This window comes from Lonchura striata, chromosome 8 (genome assembly GCF_050655825.1).
Source record: "Lonchura striata isolate lonStrDom1 chromosome 8, ASM5065582v1, whole genome shotgun sequence".
Taxonomy (NCBI): Eukaryota; Metazoa; Chordata; class Aves; order Passeriformes; family Estrildidae; genus Lonchura; species Lonchura striata.
Window position 1 is genome coordinate 31,768,960 of NC_140710.1, and position 20,822 is coordinate 31,789,781.

Sequence of the window (20,822 nt, forward strand, 5' to 3'; positions counted from 1 at the left end):
CTGCTAGGTTTGACTGTGGCCTTCATTGCTGGCCTTTCTCCACCCTCTGCTTCCTGGCAGAGCCCAGAGCGGAGGAGCTTTCCAGATGCGTGTGGTGTTGTCTGCAGCTGTTTCTGGGACTGGTGTGCCTTTTGCTGGGCTGGGTTCAGCTGTGGGTGTGTGCCCCAAGCTCCCCGGTGTGCCCGTGGAAGCTGCCAGCAGCAGGGAGGGCGTGCGGGCGCGTTCTTGCCGGTGCTTCACCAGTAACCGCGTGTCACGGCTTGTAACCCGCGGCAGGGCCACTGCTTTGGGGATGTGCAAGCTGTGGCACACGGCTCCAAGGGGGGACGCCGGGAGGCCGCGCGTGCAGAGCGCCTCGGGGCCTAGTAAGTAACACCCAGTGCTCTGTGTTGTGGTGGCACAGATCCATTTCCTCGCAGTAGGAGGCCGTGTGTCTGTGGTGACTGCCATGCCATCCAAGCATGTTTCTCTGTGGAGCGTGAGGGAGGGAGGAAGAGCCTTTCCCCCCAGAGACTGCCGTAGGCTGCGTGCTCCTCCTCAGCCCTGCAGGCTCCTGGTGCTGGCCAGGGGCCTCGAGAGGAGCGTTGGACTGGCGCTTGCATCCTGTCCGTCCCTGCTGCATGCTGGAATGTATGGAGTGAGTATGGTGCCCGGCATGGAGGCAAGCTGCTAACATCTTTCTTCTCTTTGCCTTTAGCCCCGACGAAGAATCTTCACAGAAGTTCATTCCCTTTGTTGGGGTGAGTGTTGTCGTGGTGCTGCTGTCTCAAGCAAGCTGGAATACGTTCTCAGGTGTAAGCTAAACTTACCAGGTTTCTGGAGTTGAGCAGAAGCCATTGGGTGCTCTAAGGCATGATCAGCATGACAATCTCTCTGATGGTTGGATGCAGCTGCCTGATATTTAAGCAAACCTCTAAGACACTTCAACAAAAAACAGGGTGTATTTTACTTCTCAGACAGGAATGTGATGTGTCCCTGGAAACCTGACCATAGGGATGCTGTACCTAGCATTGCTCTGGTTGATTGTTTTGGCCAAATTTGCTCTTCCAGTGTCATATCCCTGCATGCTTGTCACTAATGGTCTCCCTTAGCATCTCTGTTAGCATCCATCTGTTCCTGGGAAGTAGAGAGCACATCCTGGCAGGGAGGTGATTTATATTACTGTTATTTATTTGGGGTAGTCCTTTGTTCTCCCCCCTGTCCTTAAGTGTTCCCATCTGAGGTGCCAAGTGCAGAGTGCCTGGACAGGGCCATGTTTGTTCTTCTGTCACTGAATTTTGTGCACTGTGTGCTATTTGCCTTTTCTAGCTTCCCTCCCCTTATTTGATCATGCTCTTCAATTCACTTAGTTTTAGGTGTAAAATCATTGGCCTGCAACCAGAAGAAATCCCTTGGCTGCTCTTCAGCTCTTGGAATGTCCTCTTCCCATTCCTGCTGCTGTCTTGCCCGCTGGCCTTGCGTGACACTGACACATGCACGTCCCCTCTTGTCCCCACGGTGCCTCAGAGCTCCTCTGAAATCCCAAGGCATTTAAAGAGCTTAGTCTTTCTTGCCCTCAGGCTGACCCTGCTTTCACTCTGGTGTCTCCTCATAGTGAGAGTGTCTCTCTGCAGTATTCCTGAGATGGCAGTCTGCTTTTGTTTGTTGATGGAGAGATGCCTTCCTCAAAGGTGGAGAGACACATCTCCCCAATTTGTTCCCTGCTGAGGAGCTTTGCAGAGAACTTGTATCTCCCAGGAACCGCAATTTCTAGTGATGGACTGTTCTTACAAAACAGCTGTTTCACCTTTCTCAGTAACATGGAAAGCTGAGACGACTTGGAACATCCCAGACTGTTGGTGAGCTCTGCAAGCTTTTTTCAGGACTTAGTCCTGTATTTTGTGCAAGCAAATAGAGCCCAGAGTGTTTATCCAGTTTCTCTAAAATGATTGTCATCTTGACATTAGTACTGCTTTTCCAGTCTGGATTTGATGATCTGAAAGTGGTGGAATTGCTTTGTTGTGTACATACCACTGCCAACCTCCCCAGAAAACTTGCCTTGAAAGCACAGACTGACTTCCTGTGTCACTGGTGAAGAGGGTCAAATCATTGCTGCTTGCTCCTGATTCTGAAGCATTCCTGACACAGTCATGCCCTGTGGAACACATCTGGAGAGAGTGAAAGGCCAATTGCAGGTGTCTCACAAAGTCTGAGGCTGGACATGAGCACTGAGGCTCTTTGCTTGGCCTGCAGCCTGCTCAGAGCTGTTGGACAAAGAGAGGCAGCCAATGACTCCTGGGTTTGCAGCTCCTGATATTGGCTGCACTCTTGGCTTTTGGGGTGCAAAACTTGGTGTCTTGGAGGTGGACTGTGCAGTCTCTGACCCAGAAATGGGCAGGGCAGTACCATGCTGCCCACTGGGTCAAAGTGGTGGGAGTGGAGCCTTACAAGGGGCCAGACAGGCACAAACGCCAGGCTCAGGCTGCCTTGGGCTGACAGCCAGTTGCCAGGAGAGTTAACAGGCTGTGCCTCTTCCTGGAGGGACAGGGGGCTGGCTGCTGCAGCTTTCCTGGATGCAGGCCTGTTGGAACTGCAGTGTTCTCATGCACCTCCTCAAGTGAGGGAAGGGAAAGTGTTTAACCTTGTGTTCCTCCCATGTGTCTGAACTTGAGCCTCTTCAGTCGGCCAACAAGGAGGAAAAGGCCAGAAGAGATTTCCTGCCTGGCTTGCAGATCAAGGTGGCTGCAGGTGGCTTTCTGTGTTGCTTGTCCCTCCCTTAACTCTGCTCCTCTTGTTCACAGCCAGTGACACTTTGTGGAACATCCTCTTGGCATTTAACACAAATCGGTGCTGCACTCCAGAGCCTGATTTGTTGCCCTTTGGGTGGAGACTAGCCAAACTGAGCTGCAGCCTTCTTCTCCCAAGCCAGTGAGCCCTCAGGGAGCCTATGTACACACTGCTGAATTCATGATGACTTTTTCAAGACTGGAGCTAAATGAGAATCCACCAGAGAATCTGACAACTCTGCAAGATCTACTGTTGAGCATATGTCTCCCTGCCCTCCAAACAACTCTGCAAAGTGTTTTGCTTCTAAGAGTTAACTTTTTTTTTTCCTTTGTTTGGACCCCATATTACAGAATTGTGTTCCCTAGAGATGTGGTCCATTCATAGTCGTGTCTGAACTTAATGACCTTCTATTTTCAAACCACACAGCCTGTGTGACATCACTGCTCATTTTAAAGCAGTTTTTATTGAACTGAGCTCCCTTGGCAGCTCTTTTCCATTTGTCAGCATTTGTGTAGGGTAGACATTAGCTCTGGAGACAAGTTTCTTAAGGACCTTAAAAAGGCTCTCTTCTCTGCAGTTTTAAGAGTGATGATCCCTGTGTACCACAGCAGATTATCACTGCAGAAGGTCTCTGCTTTTACATCACCAAGGGCCAGTTTATCTTTCTAGGCAGTGTGTTCTTGGGAGTTTGTTTGCAGCATGTTCTGTTCCACAAGCTATTGCCAGTGACATTTATCATTAATCTTGATGTACCGGGTGGTGATTGGCCACACACATTTTGCCCTTATTACAGTGTGGTCTGGATCGTTCTGACCTGTCCATGTGGTGGTTTGTCCCTGTCTGCCTCCAGAGGCTTTGGTAGGGGCTTTATCTTCTTTGTTGGATGCTTCCCTTGTTTAGAAAATAGATAACTCTGATCAGAAACTTCACTTTGTTGCTTCTGTGGTTTCCTAACAAACCCCAGCTACGCTGCACCCTGGAAGTGGCTGCTCCTGAGCAATGGAAGCAGCATGTCTGTAATTAGCAGATATATCAAAGCAGTGCTGATGGGATAATTCTGACCCTTCTCCTCCCTGTAGCTGGCATAGCTTGGAGCTGATGGGCTGTGCAGAGCTGGGCAGGTCTGTGACAGCTCTGCAGGGTCTGTGCTGTTCTTTGTGTGAGTTAGGTAAGGGCTGTGAGCTGGCACTGCTTGGCTGGACATTGCCAGGACCTGCCTGGCTCTTAGAGGACTCCTTAACTACTCTGACTGCAGGGGTAGTGCCATGGAGAGTGCAGAGATGAGCTCAGTGCTGGGGTTTGGGTTCCTGAAGTTCAGGGGCTCTTCTTTGATAGAATTCTTCTGTTTTGCTCCCTTCAGGTGGTGAAGGTTGGAATAGTGGAACAATCTTCTGCAACATCGGGTAAGGAGCATCTTGTTGTGTGTGTTCTGTGTCCTGCAGCAGTGGGATCCTGCCCTCACAGGCTGAGCAGACTCGTCCAGCACTGATGCCTTGGAGGCTGGGAGGCGGAATCGGATTTTATTAGCTCCCAGTGCTTTGTCTGCAGAAAGAGAGCCCTCTCTCTTGGGAGAGGTGCTTTTTCCTTCATTACTTTGCATGGAGCTTCAGGCCAGCTGAAATTCCCACACCTACATCCAGGGAAGCTCTCCGTTCACGTTTGTGCAAACACCATTTCTCTAATGTTGTCAGTGGGGTGGATTCACTGTTAGAGTTGTTTGAGGTTCCTGCTTCAGCCTGAGGAGGCAGTTCATCAGAAGTTCATGCTTGTCTCCCTGGAGCAGGCTCAATTGCTGAATGAAATTGATCTCAGTGCCTGGGAACTTCAGGGTAGGCCCGAAGTTTTAGATTTTAGACCCGTTTATTTTAGACCCATTTATTTAGACCCATTTATTTTTTATTGAGGGAGTGCAAAGCTGATATACAGGAGGATACTGTCTGCTTACATGCACAGACATGGAGTGGTTCTGTTTTGTCAATGTGAACTTATTTTTTCCCCTTTATATGCACAGGAATATTGTTTTCCTTGTATTGGGATTGTTTCTTGTATTGCTTCACTGTCAAACCCAGATTCTTGTGGCCTGGGTGACACATAGGTTTGTGCATGGTGGCAGCCCTTCTGTGGGTCACTCCTTGCTGCCACAGTGCTCCCACCATCCTAAAGGGCCAACAGGAAGGGGATGCAACCTTGGTTGTGGAGGGTGGAGGCAGCTGGAATGGGGAGATCCCTGTGGTCCCCCAGAGGTGCTGGATTCCAAGAGTGGTGCTGCCCTGCAGTGGTTGCAGGGGGAGATTCCCTGTAGGAAGGAGATCAGTGGGCTGGGCTGGGGCTGTGCAGGAGGCTCCAAGTCAGCTGGGAGCAAACCTTAGGAGAGCAGATGCCTAAGGAGGAGGGTGAGGAATGGCAATATCTGTGCCTGCCTTGGACCCAGACAGAGCCCCTCAGAAGTGTGCAGCCAGTCAGAACTGATGGGCCAGCTGTCCTCTGGGTTGAATCTGAACAAAACCTGTGCAGCAGGAGCATGGACAAGGAAATTGAGTTTTATCCCAGTGTTCTGTGCTGTGAGACAAACCCAGACAAACAGTTTGACTTCCTTTTTTTTAAGGTGACTCTGATGACGCAGCTCCCTCAAGTTCCGTTGTCCTTTCTTCCACCCCGCCTTCCGTGTCTCCTGCTGTGAAAGAAGCCTCCCCCACACCCCCTTCCTCACCATCTGTTACAGGCAGCTTCTCCTCCCCAAGGTAAACCATGTTTTGTCTCATATCTCCATTGTCTGGCATACATGTGGCAGAGAGCTCCAGAGGAAAACCTGTAGTTCTTTCTTCATCCCTAGCAGACGTTTGGAGTTGTCACCTCTTTTGCTCTGGAGTGACTGTGTCCTGGCTGGGGAGGGCAGGGGGATTTTGCACTGAGTAGGAAGGCTGCATGTCTCAAGGGCAGGATTCTCTTGGGAAGATATGTATTCAAAAAATTTACTGACTCTAAGTACACATGGGTGCCAGGCTAATCCTTCATGATTCTTATGTTTGTAATGGCCAAGTGAGTGGAAGGTCAGAGTGACTTTTGAAGGAGCTGATGACTTTCTCTGTGAGGGTAATGCTGGCAGTTGTAAGGTGGAACTGCAGCTCCTATGCATCTGCCTGAAATACATCTGAGCAGCAAGGGGACTGTACCTATAGGTAATACTAAGTTCTGGTTTAGCTGAAATTTTTAGGGGTGAAGGGAGGAAACCCCTAGAAAGCTGCCAGTAAGACTTGCCCTGGCCCGGACTCTTCATTTTGTTGCTGCACAACAAATGTTGGTGTACAATGTTGGTGTAGCTGTCTAACCCTTTGTGTGTGCAGCTCTAATACTCAGAGGTACTTGGTGAAGTTCCCCTTGATTTTGTTAACTCCCCTGAGCCTGTAATGGAACATGGAAGTCTTGTGAGAAGGGGAAACTAGAAGCATTTGGACTCTGCAGTTTAGGAGAGGAGAGGATAGGAAGGCAATAAGCCACTCAAGGTGTGCAAAGTCAGGGGAGTTTGGGTTTGCAGAGGGTGGCAGAGCACTGGGACAGGTGCCCAGGGAGGTTGTGGAGTCTCCCTCTGTGGAGACATCCCAAACCCACCTAGATGCATCCCTGCATCACCTGCTCCAGGTGACCCTGCCTTGGCAGGGAGGTTGGACTGGATCACCTCTAGAGGTCTCTTCCAAGCCCAGCCATTCTGGAGTGCTCTGAAGCTGTGGCACGAGAGCTGGGGGCACACAGAGACACTGCAAGAGCTCAGTTATTAAAAAGGAGAGAGGAAGGGACCACGTCTGCCTCTGCTGCTTCTGTGGCAGCAGCATCAGCAGATCAAAGAGGGGTCAGGCAAATTCACAGCCAGCAGATCCATTAATGGCTACTAAAGGATGTTTCAGGGACCTCCCCTCGAGCATCCCCAGTCCTGTGATTGTCAGGCTGTGGAAGTGCCAGGCCATGCTCTGAGGCTGGGCTTATGTGCTCTCTAAGTAGCATCTCCTGCTGTCCCTGTTGGAGACAGAATGAGGACCTTTCTTTCCACCCCAGGGTTCCCTGCAGCAACCTTTAACCTCTGACTTCTTAAAGTGGCTTAAGAGTTCCCTTTTAACACGAGGCAATGGAGGTGGGAAAGTGACAGTTTAGGTGCTCAGCACTGGAAGGTGTTAGTGCCCATTCACCTGTGCCAGGGGTTCATTTCCCCAGGCTCCTCCTGGTGTGTCCCTGTGGGTTGATGGCAGCAGAGCCCTGTGTGCCCCAGCAGCTGCTGGCTGGCAGTGCAAAGAGCTGGGGGCTGGGCAGGCTCTGGAGAGCAGAGCTGAATTCTTGTGTGTGAGCTTTGTGTGTGGATTTTCCAAAGGTGGAAGTGGTTTGGAAACTGGTGCCCCCGAGAGTAAAAGGTATTAAAGCTGTGAGCCATGGATGTGATAAATCTGAAACTGACACCCCAGCTCTAGGAATCTGGTATTTTTTGGTTTCATACTGTGTGGTAAAATCATCAAGAAATGACGAAGGGGCTGGAGGGTGACCCAAACTGAATGATTAAGCTATGTATTTAACAGGGAAAGGAACACAAAATCTTGCCTGGGCCTGGTGAACATTGGGATGCTGTGTCTTTATGACTGAGTTGAGAAATGTGATGCAAAGGAGCCTTACAACTCAAAGCAGCATCTCCAAAGCATCATCCTTAAAGAGTCTCACTTCTGAATATTGCCCTGAGAGCCAAAAACCTGTTTTTAGTGATCAGAGATGAACTCTGCTTTGCAGTCTGACTTTTAGCTGAATAAATGGCAAAGAAAAGGAAATTATTTGTTGAGAGGACTGTAAGGATGGAGAGTCCTTGTTTTACCTTGAGTTCCTTATTAGATGGGTGGTGTAGAGGGATGCATATTCAGGATCACAGATTTATCTTCCTTAACAACTGCCATTACTCAAACTGGGGACACAGACTGGTAGATAAATTTAGGTTTTTGTCTAGTACTTGTGTATTATTCAAAGCTGATTGTCACTTTGTAGGAAGAAGTATAGGCTGTCACTTGTAGGTCTGCTGAATGGTGAAGCCCTGCTCTCCTCAGGGTTATCAGTGAGAGGCAGGGGCAGGAAAGCTGGAGCTCATCTTACCTTTGCTAGCTCAAGAAAGGGCTGGAAGCATGTTTTGGTGATGCACAGCTGCTACCACATGATGCACAGGATTTTTCAACAACAGAGCATATCCTGAAATCTGCTGTTGTTTCGCAAAAGTCACGAGGCTGGCAGAACATTTTTTTTCCAACAGTAGAATTCCCCAGCAAGTGGCAAAAAGCAAGTCAGGGAGACTGGGAACTGAGTGCCTGATGTTCAGAGACCTGCCAAATCTTTGTTCACCCTAGCTGAGAGTTGGTTTTGGCAGTACTGTGCCTGGACAGAGTCACTCACCAGTGCTTGGGAGGCAGCAGCAAGGTGCTTCCAACCTCTTTTCCCCACTGAAAGATGAAGTAGTCTGGGTCACCTCAGGAGCTGCCTTTGCTGCTGTGTCACAGAACTCAGCATTGTCTAAGGAAAATGCTTGTGGGCTCCCTTTTCCCACTGCTCACCCTTGTGACTGCAGCAGGTCAGCTTGTGTCAGCTCACTGAGGTTCTGTGCAGTGGAACCCAGGCTGCATCTCTCAGGGGTGACTTCTTGGGCTTCTGTAATTGCTGAGTCTCACTATGAAATGTCACTGCCTGATTGCCCAAAGAGCCAGCTGTTTATCCTCTGACCAGCAATGCAGCCACTCTGACAAAACTCTGCTGAGAGGCACACAGAAATCACCACCTCCTCTTGTTTCCCAGCCAGGGCCTCGGTGCTGAGTTGATGGGCCTGCAGGTGGATTACTGGATTGCAGCTCCACCCGTGGACAGGAAGAGAGACCCGGAGAAGAAGGACCCCTCTACTACCAAAAACACACTGAAATGCACTTTCCGGTCCCTGCAGGTCAGCAGGTTACCTGCCAGCGGCGAGATTGCCACCACGCCAACCATGTCCATGACTGTTGTGACAAAAGAAAAGAACAAGAAAGGTAAGGTGTCCTTCTGTCCCTGTCCTGCTGCTCTAGAGCTGCCTGACTTGGATTACAGCACCTCAGTCCTATTTTTATCCCCAAAATCCTAATCAGTTGATGAGAAGTGACTGCTTAAAGTGATAGGGTTTGAAAGGGTGGTTCCTGTGCATGAGATAGAAAGGGGATGTGTTCGCCCTGATGGCTGAAGCTAAGATGGTATAGCCCAAAAGAGCAAAGGTGGGAGCAGAGCAAAGACATGCAGAAGGCCATGCATGGACAGTTTCCCTGTGTTCCTTGGGAGCCTGCTGGTACTGTTTTGGGATATTGGATTAGATAAAAGGCATCTTGTGCCCCAACCACCAGTGAGGGTAAATGAGCCCCTCCTTTCTGACAGTGTGCTGGAAATTTGGGATAGCTTTACTTTCTGGGATGATATCCCCATCCTATGAGCCTTTAGCTCAGAGGAGACACAGAGAATGAAAAAGGCGCGTAAGGGAAAACAAAAGTTCAGCAAACATCACAGAGCCCTGTGAGGTGACACAGCAGGAGTACCCCCTGAACTGGAGTCTAGGGCCTCCCACTCTCCTCCTGCACCAGGAGCCAGTGGGGTGATTCAGAACCTGGAGCAAAGTCCTGGGAGGAGCAGCTGAACTGGGGGTGTTCAGCCCAGAGGAAAGGAAGCTGGAGGTGACCTTATCATTCTCTACCACTACCTGAAAGGAGTTTGGAGCAAGGTGGGAGTCAGTCTCTTCTCCCAGGTAATGAGAGACAAGGCATGAGGAAGTAGCCTCAAGGTTGGCAGGGGAGATTTAGATTAGCTATTAGGAAAAATTTCTTCACCAAGAGGGTTGTGAAGCCCTAAAAGGGGCTGCTCAGGGCAGTGGCGAAGTCACCATCCCTACATGCTTGGAGGTATTTAAAAGATGTATAGATGTGGCACTTGGGGACATGGTTTAATGATGCAGTTGACATGTTAGATTAGCAGTTTAGTTCAATGACCCTGGAGATATTTTCCAACCTCAGCAATTCTATGATTTTATAATTCTTATGCTTTTGCACAGAATGCTTTGTGGGTCAGAAGGAAATAGAAGATAAATACTCTCCTGCTCTTAAACTTGTGACTTTATTTTCTCAAAACAAGCTAACAAATGGCATTTTGAATATTGTCGGTGATTTTGCATTTGTTCCTAGCCTTGGTTATGTGAAACATTTTAGAGATTGAGAACAACTCTGCAACAAATTATTTTCAAGGAAGTAGCAAGGCACTTCTGCATTTACATTTTGCCTGCTAACATTTTGTCCTTCACAACATCCTCTGCCTGTGGACCTGGGAGTCACTCCTAGCAGACTCTTAGAGAAGGCTGGCAGGGCCTCCTGGGCTGCAGGACATGGCTGCACAACCCTGCAGGTCACTGCCAGGCCAGCACAGCTGTAGCCCTGCTGGTGCTGGAGCTGCCAGCCCTGGTGACACCCTTAGTAAGTGTTGTGCTGTTGGGAGAGGCAGTCCTGAGACACTCCAAACCTTCCTGGGGGTGGCTCAGCCTGCAGCAGAGGTGTTCAACACCACCAGCTTTTGTGAAAACAGTTTGTACATCTTTGCTCATGCATTTGGACAGTTTCTGGACCCCTTTTTAGTTCTCCTTATGCCTTCCCTGCCCACCAGCTGCCCCATTTTGTAATCCTTTCTGCTCTCCAGGTGTTTGTGCAGCCCAGGCTGTGTTGGGCCATAGTCAGTGCAGCAGGCCTGGCACTGCAGATGCAGATGTTTTCCCTGCATGGTGTCCCAACAGAGCAGGAATTACTGAAGGTACCCTTTGTGGTCAGGATTATGAGCTGGGAAGGCTTCACATAAAGACATTTAGGAATAAGATACTCACAGGCATCAGTGATGGTGCTCAGCACTGACAGACTCCAACCAAAAAGGGAGGATCTTAGGAGTAAGAATTTTCAGACACGAATGTTAAAATGCAAAAGCTCAAACAAGAATCGGTGCAGCACAGATGAGTGGCACAGATTGACTTTATGCTGGTTTGTGTTTCTTTCAGTGATGTTTTTGCCCAAGAAAACAAAGGACAAGGAGGTTGAGTCAAAGAGCCAGTGTATTGAAGGAATCAGCAGGTTGATTTGCACAGCGAAACATCAGCAGAACATGCTGCGTGGTGAGTGCATCCCTTTGGGTGCTGGGGCAAGGCTCATGTGCTGTGATTGTCCTCCAGGCAAAGGGCTGAGCTGGTGTCCTGTCCTGTGCCTTGGAGCCAGCATGGTGGGATATTCCTGGGGAATTGGCTTTGGCGTGTCCAGCATGAGGGAAGGCTTTAATAGGTCTGGGATGTGGGAAAATCCACCTTTAGCTAACTCTGAGTCAATGCTCTGGATGAGGACAAGGGTTGGACAGGGCTCCATTCCCCTCTCTGTCATCCCCTGCTTCTTTTGCACATCTGGTGCAAGTGTTGGTTGGTGGCAGGTGGTGACATTGTGGCTGCTCCTCTGGGCAGGACGCTGGCACATGCTCGTGTAACAGCAGGAGCTGTATATGCATCTTGTAACAGACCTGGAGTGTCTGTCAGTGGAGCTGGGCATCCAGGAGCAAAAATACCCTTGTATCCTGTTCAGTTAGTAATCCCCAACAGAGGGACCTGCTTGGGTCACCTCCTTCATCCTGGCCTGGTTCCTGTGAGACTGGCAGGCATGAGGGGTGCTCACAGGACGTGTCACCTCTTTGGGAGACGTGGATGTCCTGGTGAGAGTGCCAGTGAGGAGACTGATGTCCATCTCTGTAAGAGCACATTTGCCCAGAAAAGAAAATGAGGTGTGCTTAGGAAATCTGAGAAGCCGGATCAGGTGATGCTGAAATCAGCAGTGTGGGGAGCTCTGGTGTCAGTGAGTGATGCTGGAACAACCTGAACTGTTCTCCCCAAACCTGGTGTGCTCCTCAGCCTTTCTTCCTGTGTGTGCAGCTGAGTGGGGTAGAGCAGCTGAGCGTGGCCAGGCCTCCCTCTGCCGACTGCAGGGGGACTTCTGGCAAAGCTGCCTCAGGCTGGCCACTTCCCCTCAGCATTTTCTAACTCTCCTCTCTTTTTACCCTCCCCTGCAGTCCTGATTGATGGGGTGGAGTGGAACGACGTCAAGTTCTTTCAGCTGGCAGCACAGTGGTCCTCTCATGTCAAGCACTTTCCCATCTGCATATTTGGACACTCCAAATCCAACTTCTAGCTGTGCTCGGCGCAGGGACCTTTGCCCATCCCAAGGACTGCACACCAGGAGCCAGGAACTGCGTGCCAACTCTGACTCGCGTCGCTCTGCCCTCTCCTGCAGAATTAATTACAGATGTGCTTGGATTACTTTTGAATTACTTTTTTCTATTAACTCTTAAGTTTACTACAAAGGAAGGAAACCCCTTTAAACAAAGGCAAAAAAACCCAACCAACAAACCAGTCTTAAATATAGATGTGCTGACAACGTGAAGTCGTGGGGGAGTTGGCAGGAGCAGGCAACCTGCCCAAGAACACCTACCACTTACGAGCAGATAGCTGAGTTAACTGCACTGCTTATTAACCTGAGACCTCATTGGTGTGAGTGGGCTGGGGGAGCCGTGGATCAGCTCAAACAGATTTTGCAGGAGATTGTGTGTGTTAAGGTGCGTTCGGCCCCTGCTCTGTATTTCTAGGAGCAAAGTATCGCCAGTCTTTCTTCCTGCTGCCAAAGGATGAGAGAACAGAGAGTCTGGAGGGAGTTCAACTGTCTGGTGTGGAAAAAAAATCCACTTGCAGAGTTAGGGAGGTCTGGAGAGGAGATCCTCTTTGGAGCATGGAGCCTGCCACAGGGACAGGCAGGTGTTAGTGCTGAAGCGGTGCCTGAGGAGGGTTGGGCAGGAACAGGAATTAGGGAAACACTAAGTGTAAGGAAACTCCCATGTCCCAGGTCTTTCACAATGACCAAACCAGGCCAGTCTCTGTGTTCCCCAGCTGGCTGTGCTGCTGAGGGGCACCATATCAGTGGGGTCGCTGCTATTGACATACTCACACTGATTATTTACCTTCAATAAAACTTGGTCCAGCCTCGAAAGGGAAAGGATTTTTTTCAACAGCTGCAGATTTTTTTTAATGCTTTCTAAAAAAATATAAAATAAAATAAAAACGAAAAATAACAGGAAAAAAAATAATTTGCCAAAAAAAAACCCACAAACCCAGGAAGATGAGCTGTTTTCTGTGGAGTGGTGCACCACTAGTGGCTGGACTGGGAGCTAGCCAGGCACTCTGCATGTCCAGCTGCCTTCCTGCCCGTGTGTCACACTGCACACCTGAGGTGGCATGGGCTTCTCTGTCAGGTGGTGGGTGGAATATGGGGAGCAGGGTGTTGTTGCCATGTGGAAGAACAGACATCTCTGGCATTTCAGGGTAAGGGACAGAATTTCTGTTGGGCCCTTTTGGGTTCCCCCCCCCTTGTGGGCAGGCTAGACTCTGTGAACATTTTCAGAAGGCACTCTCTTAAGGCAGTGATTATTTTCAACTGTTTTCTTATTTTTTTTCCCCTGATCCCTTACCCTTGGGTTTCCAAAGGCTTAGGGAACGGGCTTTGTGCTGCACAGCAGGTCCTGCGCTGTGTGGGGACCACCCGGGTCCCCAGGGCAGGTACTGGTGGTGTGCTCTGCTGGTGGGGAGGTTCTGAGGTGAGAGCTGCATCTTGTGCCTGTTGCAGCTTGGGCTGCTTCACCAGCTGACGTTGTGAAACCTTTCCCAGCACAAGGGCAACCTCTGTGGCCAGGGATTGAGTATTCCCTTCAAACCATGTGGGGAGGAGGACGCTGTCCCCAGCCTGGTGGCATGCTGCTGGGCAGGACACGCTGTCTAGCTGCAATACTTAGTTCTTACTGCCTGCTGTAGGCTGGCTCCTGGCTGTGGAAGAAGCTGGGCTGTAGTGGGGATGTTGTCGTGTCCCTCAGCTGACATTTTTGGGTGACCTGAGCTGATGCTCTGGGGCTGTACAGCGTTGCCTAGCAGCGGGCAGCATGGCAGAGGGTGTATAAGCACATCACATCTTTATTGAGGCTGTTGTATCAAAAAAAAAAAAAAAAGCTTTGTAAAGGAGTTTCGTCAGTGTGTGATTTCTCCCTCGAATCTCACACTGGTGTGACAGGGATGATTGGGCTGGGTTCCAGCTGTGTGCAGCCTGGGCAGCTCTGGTGGTGCTGCTGCAGAGGTGGGTTGGACTGACCGACTGCAATAACTTTGTTTACTGGGGAGTGAGGGGAGAACCTTCACTGTGCTCCTCTTTGTATTTCAACCTACTGTAAAGAAAAAAATCTGGTAGCTAGGACAGGGTTTCCAGAGTCCTGCCTTTCAAATGTGTGTTGCCCTGCTGTACTCTGTGTGTATGTGTGTACGTGTGTGAGAAACACTTCTGCTCATTGCATTTCATGTTGGTTTGTATTTTGTTCTAACTTTATACAAGTGAATTCATCAGGAGACTGTACACCTGAGGCTTGATTTCCCCCATGTGGAAAGCTGTTGTTGCTCTGAACTGCGTCTTCCATGCAAGAAAACATCCTGACTCCTCAGCCTTGTTATCCCAAAGGGAGTCCAGCAGTGGCAGGCTGGGCCTGCCTGTGGGCAGCTGTGCGCCCAGGGGTGGCTGTGGTGTTTCCTGGCCCAGGAGGCAAGGGCTGACATGCAAATTTGGTGGCACAGCTCTGATCAGGTTGTTGTGCCTCTGTTGTTTCTCCTGTGGAGCCACTTTGTGCAGCTGTTTCTTTCCCTGTGTGGAGTAGAAACAGGTTTCTGTCTCTTAAGAAAAATGAGTGTCAAAGTACATGGCTCAGACTACTTTGGGAAGGAGCTTTAGATCTGGTCCCATGAACGAATGACTGATCTCAGGTTTCCCCACTTACCCACAGTTTCTGGGGAAGTTTCTTGCCGGGAGTGAGCTCCACTGACTTGAAGGATCACCACTGTGGGATGAGGAAAAGTTCCTGGGCCAGCAGAAGGCCCGTGCCTGCAGAGCTGTGCCAGCCTGTGGGCTTGGGTGGTTGTGGCCATGTCAGCGAGTGCAGAAGGATGGCTTAGAGCAGAGACAGCACCTCTCTGTGTTCAGCTCTGGAGAGCTTGGGCAAGGAAGGAACATCTCAAATGACGAAACGCAGGGGAGCTATCTCCAAGTCAGGCTTGCTTTGGAGCTGTGTGGTCTGACGGCAAAGGTAGGGCCTGGGGTGGGCAGCACCTGGGTGGATCTCTGGCCAGGAGGTGCTTTGAAGGTGGTGTCTCTTTCTCTGGGTCCCAGAGCTCACCCCAGCCCCCCACTGGGCCAGTCTTTCCTGCCCCTCTGGCCGTGGCTTCTCAGAGCTCTGGTTTCTTTTCCAGCTGCTGTGGGCAAGGCTCCCGGCTGGCTCGGGGGTGAGCTCTGGGAGCGGCTGGCTCCACGTTGAGCTGCACCACGCTGACCTAGTTTAGCAGCTCTGGAGAGCAGCTGAAAGATGGAAGGGGTTTGTGGCATCGTGTTGCACCCTGAGTGCTTCCTGGTCCTCTGGCTTGAGTTTCCTGGAGACAAAGGCTGGGCTTCAGCCCTGCCAGCACTCAGTCAGGGCTGGCTCTGCTGTGACGCTGGCGGTGCCGGGGACATCTCGTGTGGCTGTTGCAGCTCCGTGCTGCAGATCCCATCCGGTTCATTGTCACATCACATCGCAGTGGTAACTGCAGAGTCCTCTTGAATTACACATGAGTTTGGGGAGAACCGTGGTCTCTGGCTATGTTTTGCTGCTTTAGTTAGAACAAAAGATAAAGCTTCTGGCTTTATCCTGCAGAGAGGGCAGGGGCAGGTGGCTGGCAGGTTTTTGGGGCTGAGAAGATGTGCCTGTTTGCTTTCAATCATCACACTCAGCCAGGAACCACACTGCCCTGTGCTTAACCTGTGATTGCAGCAAAGGCCCTGTCATGTTTCTCACCAGCAGCGTGTGCTGGCAGGAGCACTGGAGAGCCAGGGCAGAGGATGATGCACCTGGAATCTCCAAAGTTAAGAGGAAAGTCATGTCAAGAGTCGGCAGAACCAGTGGTCTTTTTCTGCTGCTTGGCATGCTAAGGGATTGGGAAACTGGGATTAGGACAGTTGTGCCATGCAGGGCTTGGAGCCCTGGAGCTTTCTGGAAGTTAGGTTGGGTGCAGTGTCTGTCCCTATCATCTGGGAGGTCTTGATCTCAGCAGATATTTGAGCGGTGGCATTTTATTGTGACAGTCCCTCTGGGTTTAACCTGGCAGGAGAAGGCCAGAAATGAGCAGCAGCACCTCCCAGAGGTTTCCTGGAGCCTCTTCAATGGTATTCTCATGGGAGATGTTCCTGGCAGGCTGGCTCCTGCAAGAAGGATCACTCTGGTGCTTTGGGACAGACTGGGGCAGAAGGGGATGTGCCAACTTGTAAAGCAGCAGGTCGCTGGTTTCCTTAAGGAAGAACAGTGTTTTGGGGCCACATCCAGTCAGCTGCTGGTTGGAGCCTTGGCGGGACAGTGGCCGGAGCGTGGCCTGCCTGGCTGCGGACGTGCCCCAGCCATGGGAAGCACCTGAATTCTGGGGCTGTGTGCCACCAGGCTTGTCCGCAGCGCGGTGTGAGAGGGGACGTTACCACTTTGTAGATTCCCGAGCTGTCCATCTGTTTCATTGTTGTATTGTTTGGGTTCTAGGGTTGTTTTTTATGAAGACAGATTAAATGTAAATAGCCTTTTTTTTGGAACAAACTGCAACATGCTTGACCTCGTCAACTATTTTATGGTACTAATGCAACACTAATAAAACTGGACATGAAAGCACACACCCGTCCCCCGAGTCGTCTCTCAGCAGGGGTTGCCCTGGCATGTGAGGGGCAGTTGTTTGCAGGAGGAAGCAGCAGCATGGCTTTCTGCCGTGGTGGTTCTCTTGTGTTATTTATCCAGCTGCCACTTCCAGGGCAGAGCTGGTGGATTGGTGCATCCTTCCCAGCACCGAGCCTTCCTGTAGTTTTTGCAGCCCTTTCTCCCAGAAGGATCTGCTCACCTCCAGCACTCCGTCCTCACCTCTGCACAGCAAGAAAGGACCAGGCTGGTGCCAGTTTCTGATCTGGAGGCTGCGTTGGGTGGATGCAGTGTTGGGGTACCAAGAGGGGCATCTCAGGGAGGAAGACAGGCTGTGGGAACCTGAAGTTGTGTGTGCTTCTGAGAGGACTGTAGGACAGAAACAGGGATGTGTGGGTTTTCAAGAACCTGGGCTTGGCGCTAGGGAGTCAGATGGTGAAGAGGTAAAGGAAAGAGGAGAGCTAAGCTGTTGTTTTGAAGAAGGAAGGTGAAGAAGAAATTTTGAGAAATGGACCCATGGCCACGGTCCTTAGGATGCAGGATGTTGGAGGCAGAAATGGGAATGCTCTGCTGGAGCAGCCTGTTTCCTCATGCTGTCCTGACGCAAGGGTGAGGAATGGAGGGGTGACAGCTGGGGCAAGGAGCTGGGGTGAAGGGAGCCCCTCAGAGCAGACCAGGCTGCTCTCAAAGGACACAGGTCTCAGTGGATAGCTCAGATGCTCTGTGTGGCCTGGATGCATTTATGGCCCAAGCCCTATGATGGAAGAAGGGACACAAAACCCACACCTGGTGGCACAGAGCAGGCATTGGATCATTCCAGGCAGGAGGAATGGGGGTAACTCAGGGCAAGCTCAGTACTCAGGAGTGCACAAACAGCACCTAAAGCCACAGAGGGTGTCTGTCTGGCTGGTGATGGAGTGGAGGGGGGCACGGGGGCACCATGGGAGCGCCGGAGGAAACAAACATGTCAAGGCTGTGTTCTGGCTGTGTATTTTCTGCACAGGTTCAGCTGTAAACTTGCACTGATGGCCTGGCTGAATGCAAGAGGCACATCCTGAGCATCACCTTTTAGAGCCCATGGAGGAATTTGTCTCAGCAAGTGAATAAGGGTGTGAGTGGAGAGGACTGGGGTGGTGGGAAAGCTCGTGTGGGAAGCACAGCAGCAGGGAGAGCAGCAAGCCAAGTGCCCTTGGCACACTCTCCTGTTGTCTGGAAGAGAGGAGGAGGAAACGAGGGTTGGGTGGAACAAAAACTACTTTGGGTTGGAGTGTACCAGGTTGTATGCAATGGGCCTGGAGAGCCTCCCTCATTCACATGCACTGGGACAGATGAATTTCTGCCAGGCAGCCTAGGACTGGGCTCTCAAAGCACTGGCATCTTTCTTTTGCAGGTCTGGGCCTTTCTTAGACCATGTGCTCAGACGCTCACTGTCATGGGAGAGGTGTCAAACACAAGTGCTGTCCTGCCAGGATGCACCCAAAGCTCTCTGGGAGGTCTGGTTTTGCGTGGTGGGAGTCGGTGGTGCCCATGGGAGGGGGGTTTGGTGGTGGGAGATGGGGCATTGCAGGAACTCACTTCTTCCCAGGCTGAGTCCAGCAGCTCCAGCTCGCCTCCCTCCAACTGCACAACACCCTGGCTCTCACCACAGCTGTTGCTTAACCTGGAAGAGGAGCAGCAGGGAAGATCCAACACGTTTTTCTCGCTATCGTTTAAAACACAATTTAGCATTTGGAAAAAATCATCAACGCCATGCGACTGTCCACTTCTCCATGTGCAACTACCGAGTGCGCTGGGATGTGATTTGTAAATATTTGTTCTGGCTAATTTATCTGTGTCCTACTGGATTATTTTCAGCTCAGCAGAGCGGCTGCAGCAGCAGCCTGGGGAGGCCAGCCCTTGTGTCCTGCGGTGTGCCCGGCGCCTGGGCCAGCACACGCTTCCCTGGATGGCTCAGGAAGGAGGAAATATCACGGCGGTGCTCCCTGGCGCACTGACCTTTTTTGGCTGACCGATTTTCACCCCCAGAAGTGTTTTCCTCACTCAACCATGCTCCTTGCACATATTGGGAACATAAAAGCAGAGCCCTGTACCCTCCTGGGATCTGAGGACTGTCAGAGATTTTGTGTTATAGGGTTGTTTTCCTAACACACAAAGCAAACTTTAACAAGACCCCTGTTCTTTCTGAAAAATATATGTATTTTAGCAGATGTCAGTATTTTGGGCAGTCTTATGTAGGTGTTTCAGTTCTTTTTGAGAAGCGTGTTTGGAGTGCAGGCAGCAGCTCTGCTCAGCCCATACCCAGTAAAGGGTATGACTGCAGTGTTAACCACTTACTCCAGCAAAGAGTTTCGTGACAGATATTTTTTGGCCATCCTGACCTGTGTGACTGTGTGGAGAAGTCCTAGGGTGTCACTTGGCAACACCAGGTGACTCTCCAGCTCTGTGCTGGAGCCAAGTGTAGTCATCCTGCCCTGCCTGAGAGGCCAGCAGTGCTCCAGGTCTGCTTCTGCTGACCCTCAGAGGGGTAGCGTTTCACTGAGCTTCACCATCCAGCCTTGGCCACATGCATGGAGAAGTCCTCGGGGGCATGGTCCTTCACCTTCACTGCTGCACTTTGTCAGCTCTTGCTGAGGGACCTGCTGTAAAGGTGTTATGTACCACAGAATGGTGGTTTCTTAGGGTGTTTTTTGGCATCATCCAGTTCCTGTAGGAAAGGAAGTGGCAGTGGCAACATGCAAGTTTTGCAGTGATCTGGAGCTGACAGCTATTCAACTGCAGGGCTGCTGAGGAGACACCTGGACAGGAGCTGTGCAGGGCTGAAGAAGGGGTGTACCTGCATGGTGCAGCCCAGGACCAGTGACACCCTCAGGTCAGTGGGCAAGGGAAAGCTAACCATCATTTCACCTCTCAGGCTGACACCTGAGGAGGGGGGAAAGCCCCAGTGTGGCAGTGGGGGACACAAGTGCAGAGGGGACCCAAGTGGGACAGTGCAGGAGTGGGGAGTGTGAGCTGGAGGTGTGTGTAGGGCTGGAGGGATGTGTGTGGGAAGCAGATGGGTGTAGGTGTGAGTGGGCTGTTGGTGTGCACCAGGAGGGCTGTGTCCGTGCAGGGACCTGCTTTTCCTGCCCTGGGTGTGCATGGCCTGTGGCAGTTGGGTCTGTGTGAGGAAGACTCTGTGTGTGTGTGAGGACAAGGCAGCATGAGGGCTGTCCAAAACCACCGGTGGTGCCTGTACATGATGGAGGCTGTGTGTGAAAACAGGCATGTGATAAGGACTGTGAGTACAGGCACACATGTGAGCACAGGTAGTGTGTGTGTGTCAGTCTGCACCTGAGGACAGTGTGCTCTGTGTGTGTAGGGCTGCCCATGCCACGTCAGGGCTGGTGCATGAGAGCAGAGCCTCTGTGGGACCCAGAGAGCTGCATGAGGAGGGTTATGTGAGGGTAGGGGTGTCATGTGCATGTACAGGCAGTCAGTGTGTGTGTGACACTGTGATGTGCACAGGCAGTCTGTGTGTGCGTGCCACTGGTGTGCACAGGCAGTGTGTGTGCCACGGGTGTGCACAGGTGGTCAGTGTGTGTGTGACACTTTGATGTGCACAGGCAGTCAGTGTGTGTGTGACACTGATGTGCACAGGCGGTCAGTGTGTGTGTGACACTGGTGTGCACAGGCAGTCAGTGTGTGTGTGACACTGATGTGCACAGGCGGTCAGTGTGTGTGCCACTGGTGTGCACAGTCAGTGTGTGTGTGCCACTGGTGTGCACAGGCGGTCAGTGTGTGTGTGCCACTGGTGTGCACAGGCAGTGTGTGTGCCACGGGTGTGCACAGGCGGTCAGTGTGTGACTGTGTGTGAGGACAGGCCGCGCGCGCGTGCAAGGAGAAGCTGTGTGTGTGTAGGTGGTGTGTGTGTGTGAGCAGAGGTGCTCTCTGTGTTTGTGTACAGTCACTGTGTCTGTCTGTGTGTGTGTGTGTGTGTGTGTGTGCGAGCAGGCCGCGCCGCCCCGGCCGCGCTCGCTGCTCCCGTCCCGTCCCTCCCCTCACGGCCGGAGCGCCGCCCCCACACGCCGCGGGCGGGCGGCTCTCGCTCGTTCCCCTCCTTCCCTCCTTCCTTCCTTCCTCCCCTCCCGCCGCCGCCGGGCCCGGGCCGCCGCCCCGCCCTCCGCCTCGCTCCCTCCCCGTCGGCCGGCGCGGCCCCTTTAATTCCCCCGCTCCCCTCCCCCGCC

At 51.6% G+C, this 20,822-nt stretch overlaps 1 protein-coding gene across 12 annotated transcripts in view; it reads left to right on the forward strand.

The window, feature by feature from the left end:
• The window catches only part of PACS2 (phosphofurin acidic cluster sorting protein 2), a 76,684-nt gene extending 60,104 nt beyond the window's left edge, over window positions 1-16,580 (forward strand). For all 12 annotated transcript variants that reach the window (XM_085586885.1, XM_085586880.1, XM_085586881.1 and 9 more), the window contains 6 exons: window positions 698-740; window positions 4,127-4,169; window positions 5,372-5,507; window positions 8,578-8,804; window positions 10,832-10,945; window positions 11,881-16,580. In XM_085586885.1, coding sequence (XP_085443011.1) covers window positions 698-740; window positions 4,127-4,169; window positions 5,372-5,507; window positions 8,578-8,804; window positions 10,832-10,945; window positions 11,881-11,999 — 682 coding nt within the window. In that variant the 3' untranslated portion in view covers window positions 12,000-16,580. The remainder of the gene's footprint in view (window positions 1-697; window positions 741-4,126; window positions 4,170-5,371; window positions 5,508-8,577; window positions 8,805-10,831; window positions 10,946-11,880) is intronic.
• Window positions 16,581-20,822: the final 4,242 nt, after the last annotated feature.